The sequence below is a fragment of the Centruroides sculpturatus genome, unplaced genomic scaffold, assembly GCF_000671375.1.
Source record: "Centruroides sculpturatus isolate CEXI.00-Female unplaced genomic scaffold, Cexi_2.0 scaffold521, whole genome shotgun sequence".
NCBI classification, from domain to species: Eukaryota; Metazoa; Arthropoda; class Arachnida; order Scorpiones; family Buthidae; genus Centruroides; species Centruroides sculpturatus.
Genome location: NW_019384833.1, coordinates 226,918 through 242,327, shown reverse-complemented (window position 1 = coordinate 242,327; position 15,410 = coordinate 226,918). Strand labels below are relative to the sequence as shown.

Genomic DNA, 15,410 nt, shown 5'->3' with positions numbered 1-15,410 from the left:
TTTTGTCTTTAACCATAAAATTAATACCACACACAGCAATTTAAATTTAAATTAAATAAAATTTAAGCCTGCTTAGTACTTTTAAAGCATCAAGCATTTAAAGCTAAAAATCAATGGTGAATTAAATAGTGCAGAATTATAAAAGTTTTCATAATGAATTATTCTTACCTTAGTTACTTTCATAGCAACTCCCTCCGGAAGATTTCGTTGAATATATTCCAGATAAGTATCGGCAGTAGAACCCGTCAAATGTTTTAACTAGAAATATTTTAATATATCATTCAAATGAGTTAAATTTTGCAACATTATTTTATATAATCTACTACTACAATTAACGATTGATTATATCTCGGATTAAATCAAACAATACATAAAAGTACCATGCGTATTAGGGTTGCGTACATGGTACCATGCGTATTAGGGTTGTATAGTATTTTACGCCATTTCAGACTCACAGTAACTTTATCACTGCATGCAAAGGCAGAAATATGTGTTCCTTGCCAAATTATCCAAATACGATTGAATTTAAACTCAGATTTTTACAATAGAGAGATGTCCGATTGTTAGACTGTCTGATTCAATCACAAGAGCTAACTGGTCAAAATCACTTATTAAGTATAAAAAAAAACATGCACAATCAAAATCTTCAGGAGGAGAAAATTGTGTTAAATTTTTTCAACCTCCTTTTGTAGGTTTAATTCCCTTTCTGAGTAGAAACTTGAAGAAAACTCTGGTGGCACATCAGGAATGAGCAAGAGAAATTCTTTCATTGACTTTTGATGAAGAGAATATCACCTGAAAATGCCGAAGTTTCGTTACATTTTCAAAAAACTGAATTAGATTTATTTTGAAGGCACTTCCTTCACAAGCAAGTATTTTGTAAATAATGAACTGAACAGCAATTTCTTAAGTTAATAACAAAAAATCTGCTTAATTGGAGTTCTAATGCTTTTATATTACCTGTCAATGATCCTAATTATCCAAAATTACTACAGAAACTCAATGCAAGAAGCTCTATTAAAGGTTTTTGCTATTATACAGTTCTCTGTGAATGAATAAAAACTGAATAGGAAAACATTTTGTTATACAATTGAATCTAATTAGTTTAAACTTAATTCAATTTATTGGGTAAATCAGACCTGTTAGTCACATGTTAAAGGATCCAAATTGTAAGATAGGTACTGTAGAATTTCCCATTTGAATTTCTCAAACTTGTTACAAATCACATTGGCAGTGTGCAGCCTCATATTGTCATGCAAAAAGATTACATCATCTGAAAACAAGTCTTTGAATTTATTCTTTGCATTGCAGGGTTCACCTTTTAAAGTCTAGATCTTTCACAATGTGAATTTCACATGTTTGATGAATTATTGAAGCAGAACAGTTACATCTTAGATGCTGAGGTGCCGGTGATGGTCAAATTTCCTGAAGCAGAAACTAAAGGATTTATATGAGCATGGAATCACCAGACTCATTAACCAGTGAGAATGCTGGTGGTCGTTGCTTTTGTTTTACAGGTAAATTTGCAAATAAATTACATTGGATCACTTTCATTAGATTTGTAGTAATATAATTAATATCACATGCCGTTAAATTTCACAATTAATGTTTAAAAAATTGGGTTAATTTGAATTTATTTTAGGATACGTTTAGATAATTCAAAGCTAAGTCATATTCTGAAAACAACATAAAAAAAGGAAAGTACAACTGGTCAATTGATTTATAGAATGTATACTTTACAAGAATTTCTGGAAATGTTATAAACTCTTGAAAATTCTAACAATGCAAATGCCCTTAAACCATCATGCTTTATGGACCTTGAAAATAAAAAATTACCATTAAAATATTAAGCAGGAATTTTAAATAAATCAAACACCATAGCACCATGCTCTTCCTCAACAATTTACTTACAAAGATTGAAATAAAAGCTCATTCTCTAACAAAGGATTTAATGTGAGGAACATATTAGAGATGTCCCATATAAAAAGACTGTCTTTAAGAAGTGCTGCAATTGTATTTAAAATATTTGTCAAACAACTATTTGTTTCTGTTTTCAGTCTCTCTCTGAAGAGATCATTAGATTTGTTGTAACTAAGAAATTGTATGCTTAAAAGAAACTGACTATTTACAGGAGCTCTCCTACTTACGAATAGGTTAGGTTTCCAAGGTTTTGTCTTAAGTCAAAATTTTTGTAAGTCGAAAACCAACATATAAAGTACATTTGTATATGGAATAATAACTTATTATTAGTGTTTGAAACAAGCGTAATATATTTAAAAACACACATTATGCTTGTTTATCCACTCACTACTGCTTAGTAGTGGATGTTACAAATGCAGTTTTTCACCTAATTTGCTTAGTTTTATAACATCCAGTTTAATTTCCATGGTAATAGAACCACACTTCTTACATTTATCTCTGCTACTAAATTTACAATTACATTTTGTAGGCATTTTTCAAGCACTAATTGTATAGCAAAAACATCATTGCTCCAATTGATCATTTCCGTTACTAGTTTCTGTTAATTTACTCCAAAATTACTAACTTTGATACCACCCTGCAAGTGGAAATAGAACCTCAAAATTCACGAAAAAATGAAAAATGGCCATACACAATAGAAATAAGCCCACAATAATTATTTATTAAAAATTTATTATATATTACTGGTCAACGACTGATTTTGATGCAGGTTACAAGTGAAAGAATCCGTACAAAATTTAAATTTTAGACGTATGGTCAAATTGTTTTTAAGTCTGAAAGTTCATAAGTAAGGAAGCACCTGTTCGTTATTTTATAATTGGTATCCTAACAATATTGAAGATAACACAGCTTCTTAATCATATTTCTTTAGAAGTATTAAAGATCTGTACACACTTACTGTCTTATCCACACTGAATATATTCTTCTAATTTTCATAATATAGTGAATAAGAAAGTGTGTTTTGACAGACTGTCTTCAATCTTAATAGAATGCCAACATCCATGTGTATTTGACAATTAAGTGAATACATATATATTTCTGGTGATTCTGAATGCAAATCACATCATTTTAAACTAATATGAGCTGCTTTAACTGATGTGGGAGATCTAAACACACCCAAAAGCTAGAACATTTGATTAAAACACTGAATACCACTCATACTTACTCCAGTACACAAAATTTAATGGAAGTACAAATTTTTTTAGCCACTTTAATGTTCCCTTCATCAGGCAAGAGAGCCATTTTTATGTCAAGCAAGTTATGAAAATATTTAAAAACAAAACATCCCATACGTGCCATGACTTTACAAATTATTTGATATATGATCAGACGCTGTTTCCTGTGCTGCCCTAGTGAACTTTTATTGCATCACAAAAGCCAAAACACCATCATAAAACCAGAAGACTCAATGTCACTCGAAACTACTCTGTCAACATGGCATATTCTCTACTACAGTTCAATGCAAGAAGAACTGGTCTTTATTTAGTTTAAGGTAAGAAATTGTGAAAGAAATGTCATAATATCTGTAAAATCTTAGTATTCACATGTAATATTAAACATTTAAATATCTAAAATACATTAACCAAATTGAAGACAAGTCTGCCCAAGAGGGATCACCATTTATTTTGCGTTCCAGACTATGACATAAAACGTTCATGGCCTGTCGCCATGAATGTGTATGTCAAAATAAATGGTGATCCCTCTTGGGCAGACTTGTCTTCAATTTGGTTAATAATAATCCCACCATCGGACGGAAAAATCAACAACAATAAAAAAATCTAAAATACACTTACCTCTATTACCCTAAAATATGTTCTCATCTCATATGCCACTCTGTGTTTACCATAAATGTGAACACATTTTAATAATTGTCTTTTCTCGATATATTTTGGTGGTTCCCATCTGAAAATTGAGAACAGAATGCAATTATCATCTCAAATGATACATCTAATAAACTTTCAAGGATTATGCAAATAAGTAATTAAATATTGAAATGGAAGGATCAAAAATGTTAGTCCATTTGTACATACACAATATATTGGAATTACACAAGAGTTCTCAAGTGTGTAATGATTTGGTTGTCATCTTTTGCTTCAATATTGTTCTGCACTATTCTCTACAATAAATTGATTTTTATGATTAGATGATAAGGGAATCAGGAGACATGAGAATCAGGCTGGTTTTCAGGCAAGTTATTCAATATTAGATGATATTTTTGTTTTTTTTTATCTGCAATTATTCAAGACTTTTAAGGAAGCGTAGAAAGGTGTATGCATTCTTTGTTGATTTATCTTCTGCACTTGATAGTGTTTGTAGGAACTTGTTGTGATCAAAAATTTTACATTATGGTTTAAATTATAAGTTTGTTTTTACTTGCTTTTTTGTACAAAAATTCTTCGCTTATAGTAAGAGATAGAGATGTCTTAGGGAATGTTTTCTAAGTCTGGTGTTAAGTAGGATTGTATTTTAAGCGCAATTCTCTTTAGTATCTTCTTCAACAATCTTATTAATGTTATTAACTCCTCAGGTGATAGTATAGAAATAGGTGATTTTCAAATTAAAATGTTTATGTTGACAATATTGTAATTTTATCTGATTTTGTGGTTAGGCTTCAAATATTATTGGCTTTTTAACTTCTTATTTAAATGAAAATGTTTTTAAATTAAATTTGAATAAATCTAAGGTTGTTGTTTTCCATAGAGGTGGTAAAAATTCAAAAGTAAATAAATAGTGGTTTAAAAGATTCCGAATATTCAGGTCACTTTGTATCACAAATATTTAAGAATCATCTTTTTGGCTAACAGTTCATTTCCAATGCATTAGTATAATAAGATGATGCTAGACTATTGACATATATAATTATTCAATTGGGAAAATCTGCTGGATTACAAAACTTAAATGATCACTTACTTATTGAAAACTATGGTTTTGCTCTTTTAGTTATGCACTTCAGAAATCTAAGATTTTATTTAATAAACTAGCTGTACCCAGCCATGCATTGCTGTGGCTCAAAATGTATCTATTATGAATGTATAACACTCCCTTGGGGGGAATTTTGAAAAATCCCTTCTTAGTGTACATTCTCTTGATGTACCTTATTAAAACGCAATCAAAAACACAAAACACCGCATCTAAAATAAAATAATGGAAGATCAGTTCTTCATGGTAAGCCATAATTTTGTCCCTCTCCCCATGGAGGAATTTCGACATCTATATAATATAAAAACACGCTCATATTCAAATGCAAAATTTTGTGTCAAAATTTCAAAGCAATCGGTGAAGAACTTTTGGAGATTTAAGATTTTGAACAAACAAACATTTACATTTTTATTTATATAGATGATAATGGTATACAGATTGAATTTATTAAAAACTTATATTGTTCACCTCATTGCACACCAAGTCTTATGATGGAATGTTCTATGACTCTTATAAGATTTTTAATTTTTAGATTAGAGAATTCGTTTATTGGAACTTCTAACCCTGATGATTCTCATTTAAATAAGGTAAGTCTGAAGTTTTTACTTGGCAAGAATTGTATAGAATGGAGTCATTCTTTCATTAGTACATGTAAAGAATATGGTATTAATTTTATAAGTAGAAATGTAGAACTGATAAACTGATCTCTCCTCCTTGCTAACATTTTTGATAAGTTTTTGTGGTATTAATGGAAAAATATTAATAAATTAATGTATATATAATAGTTGGTATAAAGAACTGGATGTTACTCTTTTGATAACTCATTATGTAATCAGGATATATTGCTTATTTTGCCTTTTTTTCTATATGCAAAATGTAATTCATTATATTTTCTGAATAATTATTCCAGAGAAGTGGTCTTTGTGTGAAAAAAAAGATTTTAAATACTCAATATATCTAACTACAGGCATTTTAAATTGCTAGAAGAAACACTTTTTGGTTATACTGTTCTTTCCATCTCTCTTTTCTTTTCATAAAGTTCTTTCTGATCCTTGTTTCTAATTTAAGTCATTTTGTTTTTTAAGAAAATCTATTAATTAAACTTTTGTCTCGGGGAGCACGATTCCTCCACTTTAAATTGGTTCAACTGTTAATGAAGTTTGGGAGAATGTCAGACATTGTTACTAATAATTTGTCTTTTATAGGTAAGAAATATGTTATAATAATACTATTATTACAGTCTACCCCACTATAACGCGGTAGATACATTCCACTTTATAAGAATTTCGCATTGTAGGAATCAAATACATGAGCCAATCACAGCCTGGCACGTATGCAGTTTACAGACTACGGCTGTTTGAAAGGTTTTCTTCCATAAAATTAATCGATTCTAGACTAATTTGACTCAACACTTCCAAAACACATAATTTTTTGGGAATAATCCGTATAAACTATGCTATAAACAAAAAATTGTAGGATTACTTACGGAGTGTGCACCATTCGACAACGCCATTGCTTAAGCTTGTTTTCGTCGCGGAGCAGCGCACCAAACGGCGGACGCGTTTTCTAATAAGTTATTTTTCTGCAAAAAATTCATTGAACTTTGGAGACATCATTAATAGAAATAATTTTTATGGCCATTGAGTAAGAAATGTCTTTTTCACAAGAAATGTATAATATTACAGTACTGTATTAGACTTACAGTACCTAATTTATATACTGTACAGTCGATAGTAAACTCAACTTACCCACCTAAACTCTCTGTAGCATGTAAGTAGTTCGACTGCCCATCCACTATTAGTCCAGATTCAATCAATCCTGTTGCAACACAAGTCGGCAATGACGTTTTACCGCATTTTACGAGTCTCTTTTAGCGTCTTTATACGAGTACAATTGAAATTTTTTCACCGTGATATATGAATCCGCATTATATGAACCTGCATTACAGAGGGGTTAACTGTATTATTATTTTATTTTATCTGATTTTGTTCTAATTTTGTAATTCTGTGTTGAATGTGTTATAGTTGAGTCAAATTGCTTATCTGGTGGATATATTTACAAAATTGAATGATGCTTCTCTTTCCCTTAAAGGAAAAAATGTAAATATTTTTAACGCAAAAGATATTCTGACTACTATTTTGAAAGTTACAATATTGGATCATGACTGTAAAAAAAATGTGGAACCATTTCCAACTTTAAATGACTTTTTACAGGAACCAAACTGTAAAATTGTCAAGGAAATTCAAAAACAAATTATTTCTCATCTGAAAACGATAACCGTGACATTAAAGAAATGCTTTCCTGTACTAAACGATGACATTAACTATTGGATTTTCAACCCTTTCAATCTGAAAGAAAAATCAGAGAATCTATTTAATTCAGAATATGAAAATCACATTGATCTGACGTCAAACAGTTAAGTAAACATCAAATTTAATAAAGTTTCATTTGGCAAGTTTTAGTATAACTTAAAAGAAGAAAATTCAAATTTATTTCAAAAAGGCAATTCATTGTTTGTTATCAAATATTTGTGTAAAAGCAGATTTTCACTCTACAATTGCAATAAGCTGGATGCTGCAATTTTTATCAAAATTCAACTGTCCACAATTAAACCAAGTTTCCAGAAATTATTCAAAAGAAAATTTAATTATTTGCATTAACTAAAAGTTTGAGTTTTTTCCATTAATAATCTACTAGTTTCTGGTTTTTTCTACGTTCAATAAATTATTTTTTATTTGTTGTTTTACCTTTAATCAATAAAAGTTGTCAGTGTTCCAAAATTTATTAATGAAAAAGATTTTGCAATTAAAATCAGTCGTAAACTGCTACCTTAGATAAATTCATTATAACAATAAATAAACTGTTTAATTACAATAAGTAAACTATAATATTAAACATAATTACTTACACTCTCCCAATTTTTATTCCAAGTTCATTAGCAGCAAAAGTAGCAAACCATTGGTAACTGTTAAGTACGGCCGGTTCGTGACCTCTAACTTCAACTTCTACAGTCTTGTATAATGTATCAGGTTTCTGCTCATATTTTGGCTTTACATTTAAAAAAAATGAGATCAATATAGCTCAAAATGATTAAAAAGTGTATAAATTTAGAATTTCTAATGCATACCTTTTCATTCGCACTTATTGAATAGGGCTAAAAAAATCAAATTTATTCAAATTAATCTCCCGTTTTTTGTCTAGTTTATAAATTATAATATACAGTATACAGTACTTTAGAATAGCTTATAGTGTAGTTTGTATAGTAACAGAATATAGTAGACTGAGCAGATACAAAATAAATAAGTTATATACAATATACTATTTTAATTGATTAACATTGACAATTCGAATGTTACTAAGGAAAAGAGTAAGTTTTTAAATGTTTGTTTGTACACACTCAAACAAGGGTGAATCCACAGGGATCCTCCTCATTGCCCGAAAAAAATCAAATTAAAATTTGTTTGTTCAAACTTTTTAAAAACATTTATGATAGTAAATAAAGTTTATTGGACCATCTGCAATATAACTGCGTTGCATATGTTAATAAAAAGTACTTATAATTATTTAAATATTTTTGAATTAGGCCCCCATTAAGTTCTTCTGGATCTTCCACTGTGCTCAACTTCTTGCTTGCTGTTGTAGCAAAAATCAAACCAGTCTTTCTATTCTGAAATGATACTACATTCAAGACATGTATGTCATGTTATTATCACTTGCTGTAGTAAAATCTGTAATATTGTGAACCAGACTTAAATCTGATAAGTTACGTTTCCCAATCGAGAGGACACGACCGAGTGGCTAGAAGCTCCATATGAATAAAAGATTGGTCTGGTTCAGAACAGAGAAACTGTTGCATACTAAGGTCAACTGTTTGGTACAAATGCAGCTCAATAGGGATTTTATCACAGCTGTAGACCATGCCTGTATGAGTAAAAAAGTCAAAGGAATCCCATTTTTTTGAAGACAATCAAAAATAGGATAAAATTTAAAAGGGAAAAAATCTCAAACTATTTCTCAAGACAATGCTGAAAATCAACTGTTTTCCACTCTTCTAAAGACAGCTAAAAGCTGAAAACATGAGAAATGCTGTTGCACCCAGTATTTTTTTGGGCATGATTGGAGTCACATTGTGTGCTCCTTGAACCCAATGAATATTTAATTAACAAGCAGCCAAATCACTTTGGAGGCAAATATATTAACAAGGGTCACAATTAAATATCTGGTTCCTTTGACTTCTTGTTCTTCTAGAGTCTAAAATTTGGGGTCCAAAATCCTCATTCAGAACTACAGTTTTACCCTTTTTTGCTCGTACTTGAACCTAAAATTCTCAGGAGTGGCAAACCCCTCTGTCCATAGGAGCAACATCTTATCCACGTGCATACTACGTCTTTTTATAAAAGAAATAAATAAATAAATAAACTAACTTAAAACTACATGATTCCTACATTATTATTTTCTCATTAAAAAACATACCAAAATGCGAATCCAATTACTTTTATTCGTAAAGAAAGTACGAAGAATTGAAGAATTCATTTCCAATTTCACTTACATTACCTTACACGAAACAATTTAAAAGACGGAAGCCGCCATCTTCTTTACGACATAATCCTCCTGGTGCTAAGAAATAATAAAATTATAATTAAAACTTTTTAAACAGTTCTTTACTTCATGTGTGATTTTTAATTTGTATTATCTTATATAAAATATTTTAAAATAATTTTAAAACATGATCATTTTGTTTTTTATTTATTATATTTTTTTTTCAAATTAAATATATATTACAGCGCTTAAACTTGAATTGTATCAGTCATTAATTAAACTGATTTTTTTTTTTTGGCCGGATAGTCGAGCAGTTAAGGTGACAGGCTACCGCCCTGTGGATCCGAAATCGAATCCGGACGGGTCGAAAAATTCCCAGGAATTTTTCGGGGGGTGATCCGACTGGATATATCGGCTCCGTCTTTTTGCACCCGGCCGCCCCATTTCGGGCCCGGCCGAACCCATAATGGGCTTGCTAAAAGGGCCTCTTTTAGCAAGCCCTTTATGGGTTAAAAAAAAAAAAAACAGCTTTTTAAAGTACAAATCAAATTAACACAGTGCAAAGCTAAATTTAGGTGGCTTGAAAATGACTGACAAATGAAAAATAACAATCTCATAATAGGATTTTATTTATCATCTTGCAATTTATATCAGACATTAGCAAGTTAACTTTTTTGTGTTATTGCATGCCTCGGACAAGTTCTTGATGGTACCTACTGTCAGATCCTGTCAGAATGCAATATGAAGTTAATTTAATGTATGATATATTTGGCTAAATTATCTTAATTTTCTGATAGATATATTCGAATGGTAGACATTTGATCCGGGTGACTGCAGGGTAAAAGAACAGACTGCCTGCCCAAGATTTCTGCAAGTAACACACACACACAAAAATGAATTAATGTAAAGTGTATTGTGACATCATCTCTTGCATGGAAACTTTCATTGACTCAAGATTAATGAAAATAACTTTTTGTTATTCATAAATTAATGAGGCACCAGTGCATTAAGTCTTTACGGAAGGGCAGTTTTGTCCAATTTAAGTAAGAGAGATCAGAAATGGGTTCTCACATTTACCTTACCCATTTAATTTTATTTATCATGTGAGGTTCATTCCGAATTTGTGCAGAATTTATTAATCAATTGCATTAAAATTATTGATCTTTGATTGATTACACTTTCAAATTTTAATAATCCATAAACTACATCTAGCAATGCTTAAATTATAATATTTAATTTACATTAAAAACAAATTATTTTGAAATATATATAATTCTTTTATTTTTGTTTAAACAAAATAATTTCTACAATACAAAAAATATTTACATGGAATTCTATACAATTAATATTTAATGCAACATATGTACGAAATGAAATGTTCAACAAATTAAACAAGAATAAACTTCAATATATTAAAAATATGTTATTTTGACTATAAAATATATTACAAATTGAGATGTAAAGCAAAAGACTAGAGTTTAAAAAATAAATAGAATGTAACTATCTCTAAGTACATATAAATCATTGTTTAAATCAAGTAGGGCCTAAATTACATTTAATATTTTAAAAATTTATTTTTATCTATAGAAGTTTAACTTAAGATATAGAAGGGAATGCCAGAAAATTAAAAAATTTGCTATTTTATTTCTGTGAGAGAAGCTCAGTGTAATGACTCTGGGTACATTCTGGTATATATCAGTTTCATCCACAACCAATGCACTGGCAAATGGTTTAAAAAGCTTTTACCAGAATATCTGACAACTGAACAAGACAGAAGAAAACAACACTAAACTGGCATTTGCAGGCTTATTTTGTCAAAATCGTTTTATTTAACACAAGTAGCAAAACTGGTGTTAATAATACTATGTCTATGAAGAAGGCCATATTGCTTCACTTGAGGTTACCATATCCAGCTTGACAAGTACAATGTGCATCAGTTGCTGTAGCAATGAACTTGTCAGTGAATATCAGAGCATACTTTAGAACAATACAATTCACTGATGGGCACTTACTTATTGATGCATACTGAAATGTACTCTGATTCCTCAAGTTATGTTTCATCAGATTTGACTATGTGCCTCCAATTATTTCATATTTCTGCATTAAACCATGCTTAATTTCAATTCTTTTTATATTTTAAATTTTGAAGAAGCTTTATCTTTTAATTTTTATACATTTTAATACAATAGCTGTTAAAACTTGAATTAATCTCATTATTTTACTCAATCTGTCTCATATAAAAGCTATTAATATAATTTTTCTAGTAAATATAAAAGTTTTGTTATCTGCAATTATGTTTTATCTATATTTTTATATCTAGTAAAAAAGTATATATTTAAATTTTCCATTTTACAAATATATAAAAACTTTTTGTCAAATGACTGTAATTTCAACCTTTCTAGTTCTTGTACAAGATTCAAATTAATTTGCTAATAGATGCATAAGACTGCTTTCATATTTGTTTAATAAACAGATCCATAAAACACTCAAAAATTTTCAAAACAGATAAACTATCATAAAATCTTTGTTCAAGAGACTCCAAAATGCATAAATGACTAATTTAATTAATTTTAAATTAGTTTTTATTTTCAGATGCTTCATTTTCTAATTCATCTTCTATAAATTTCCTTGAATCTTCTTCAGATTTCTCACATAATCCTTTATGTTCACAAATGCTTTTACTTGTCAAACCTTTAGGTAACACATTCCTCTTAGAAATGGAAAGCGAAGGTTCTTCTTCCAACTCTGTAATTGTTACTGTGCTTCTTTCTGAATCACATAATCTCTGATGTTCATTCTCAGATTCACTTGTTGACTGTATTGATATAGATTTGATAGAATCTGATTTTATCAGATGATATTTACCTTTTAAAATTTCCAACATCAAATGCTTTTCATTATTATCTGACTCCCTCGTGCGCCTCGAATCAGACGCCGGTTCTAATCCTCCGAGAAAAAATGGAAAGCGTATCCGATATCCAAACAACATTATTAACAACAAGAACATAAGTAACGTAATGATAATGCTCACAGGTACCATTAAAAACCATGATAACTGACTGAATAATCTTTGATAGAATAATCCAATATATTCTCCCAAAAACTGTAGTGGATATAATACTATATGCTTAAATGTTTCCGTCACAGCCTTCATCGGTGATACCTTTAACTCTGGCGACACATGAATACTTTCGTAATACTTTTTACACTGAACACTGAAAGAATAATCATTAGAAAACCATAAACTAAGGTAACTTCCCCATGTTAACTTTTCGGGATGACAAGAATCGGGCAAGCTCTTTTTATCCATTTCTGAATACAAATCAGAATACTCTTTCTTCACTAAATATATCCAATTCCATATTATATCAAGAAGAATAACAAATACCGAAACAGTAGAAATAACGCTTCTCAACGTTAAGCGAGGCTTGATAAACCAGATAACTGAACACACTACAATAACTACTACTGCACCGACGTACTGCAAATAAACGTAAACATTGTTTGTAGACTGATATTCTTCTGGTTTAAATACGACAGCACCATTTATCATTTCAGACAAGACATTGTCTAGATCCTGGATTTTATTGGAAGGGTTTTTGATAAATAATTTCATGGTAGTTATATCACTATTTTTAATGGTTAAATCCACATGTATGGAACCCGACACTTCACCACCTAACGACAGAAACTTACTGGCCAATTTCTTAACACTTCGCTTCAGATATAGAAACTCATTCTGTGAAATAACTGTTTGTTTGCTGCTCCCATATTTCTGGCAATTAGCTAATTCTTTACAACTACACTGTGAATCATTTGAATCAGCAGAAATTTGCTTCATCAAAACCTTAGCCTTTTCCTGCTTATTTTCTTCCGATTTCTTCTCGTTAACATCGATTTCTGGGTCAAACATGGCATAAGGATCAACAAGATCTTCTTTGTTTTCTTCACAATTTTCGAAATATTTATTGCAATGTTTACTAGAACAGCTCATGCGACAGATGTCAATTGACAAAATGAGTAAAATAAAGGATAATGTTTTCGAATTCATTGTGTAATACATAAACTGAAGAAGAAATATCTGTTAAACTGAATAAATTACGACGAAGCAAGTTACTTTTCACTCGAAACTCGTATCGTGCATCAATCAAAACCAACGTGATCACCAGATTACTCTATATTCAGTGCTGCCAACTTTCATTTTTAGGGAAGAAAAATTTATTATAATTATAATTAAATTTTAAACAAATATAAAAATTTCTTTTATATTAATAAATAATATTTTAAAAAAAGTAATAATTTTGACAAATATTTCGTTTTAGTAAATAACACTAGTTTAAAAAAGTTTTTATACCGATAAACAATGGATTGTCTGTTCTTCCATTAAAACACGCATGATAAATTACAAAAGAAAGATAGCGAAACATGCACTGAATGATATATAACAAAATTCATCTCTGAATATACCATTGTTTTCTGATTTCCAAATATAGCACCCTCAATTATTTGGGATCGCATTAACCGGGATGACAAAAATGTCTATGGATGAATTGGATTTATGGGCTAAAGCCATACAACAGATGGGAAATCTCTCCTGTTAAGGGGATGTGAGGACTTACGAGATAATTTTATAGGAAACTGGCCTCTAATTATGTATTAGAAACATGAATAAAACTGTAAACAGTCCATTGTTAATAGCCCAATAGCGAGTCGCGACTCTACGACCGGCATTCAATGGTGTTATCGATTTCGGCAATTTGTGGACCGCCTATGGAGAGTCACAAATTGCTGTATGACTTATTCGCTTTATAGGTTATTGGCCAGAAAAGAAATGGTGTTCCGAAGAGTAAAGATAAGAAATGAATCTAGGCGAGGTTTGGGATTTCTAAAGCGCAGCTGTACACCTTCCGATGATGTTTCCCGAGTATCTCTAGTAGTAAAACTTTTGTAAGACCTATTATTTCCTTTCGGCACTCCCTCTGAAGATTGTTTGATCCACTATTGAGCGACTCTTGCCACTCATTGAAGTATCACATAAGGCGCTACTAATAGTAGTGTTCCAATATAAATTTACAAATGGAGCGTTGCAGTTATTTATTTATTTTTTTAAGAAAATATCTTGTTTCAAAATTAGTATGAAAATCATATTTTAATTTATTAAAAATATACTTAAATGCTTCAAATTTCAAGTTTATTGTGTACAGGATTTAAATGGAACTGGATGATTTTTTTCCTGGATAATTGGGAGCTTGACTGTATAACTTGTGTTACTTTTAGCCAAATGAACACTCTTGATAATTTCGCAATTATTAGCTTTTATGCCTATTTAGACATTTGAGATCATATGATATCACATTCTATGCAAGCCATAAAATAAATTTTTATAGAAATAGTGGACATATTATTATTTTAAACAATCACAAAGGTTGCAACATACATTATTATTACAATATTAGTGAAGTGGCCAACAGGTCAATCAATGAGTTTTTAGTAATACTCTATTTTTTATTAGTGAAAGTTCCATAATTAGAAATTAATTTGTGGCTTTAATTTTATCTCATGTCACATTGTTTTGCAACATTTCCTTTTGTATGTGCAACAAATAAAAATATTTAGAATGGTTTGTGGTACAACATTGTTCTGCATCACTATTGGTAATCACTAAAATAAAGATTGGAATATCAACCTGGTAGGAGGACTGAGAAACATTATTTAGGTGTTGGATGTATGAACAATAGCTAGAAAATGCCACACAGCCAGCCAATTGATCAGGTATAAACCTGTGACCAATGGTTGTGGTTCTATCCATTCAGTTACTAGTAGACCAATTATTTTGTATTTAAAAAAAACTATAGTTTTCGGTAAAAATAAATCAACCATAGATCAGATTTATAACCTACAAGAATTTAAACATGTAATACATTGCTTAATCATGAATTTTGGAGATATGTAAGAGCATAGACCAATGGTTC

General features: G+C 30.1%; 2 protein-coding genes across 2 annotated transcripts in view; both read right to left on the bottom strand.

Moving 5' to 3' along the window:
- The window catches only part of LOC111630167 (28S ribosomal protein S10, mitochondrial-like), a 50,114-nt gene extending 40,603 nt beyond the window's left edge, over positions 1-9,511 (bottom strand). Inside the window, exons 1-5 of the mRNA XM_023374222.1 lie at positions 9,373-9,511; positions 8,027-8,053; positions 7,808-7,947; positions 3,774-3,882; positions 169-258 (exon numbers count right to left, since the gene is read on the bottom strand). Coding sequence (XP_023229990.1) covers positions 169-258; positions 3,774-3,882; positions 7,808-7,947; positions 8,027-8,053; positions 9,373-9,432 — 426 coding nt within the window. The 5' untranslated portion in view covers positions 9,433-9,511. The remainder of the gene's footprint in view (positions 1-168; positions 259-3,773; positions 3,883-7,807; positions 7,948-8,026; positions 8,054-9,372) is intronic.
- Positions 9,512-12,013: 2,502 nt separating this feature from the next.
- Positions 12,014-13,489, bottom strand: LOC111630154 (chloride channel CLIC-like protein 1). Its single transcript, XM_023374206.1, has one exon. The coding sequence runs from the start codon at positions 13,487-13,489 to the stop codon at positions 12,014-12,016; it is 1,476 nt and encodes a 491-aa protein (XP_023229974.1).
- Positions 13,490-15,410: the final 1,921 nt, after the last annotated feature.

Excerpts from the sequence above, each read along its gene's own strand:
- LOC111630154 (XM_023374206.1), bottom strand. The coding sequence starts at position 13,489 with ATGAATTCGAAAACATTATCCTTTATTTTACTCATTTTGTCAATTGAC.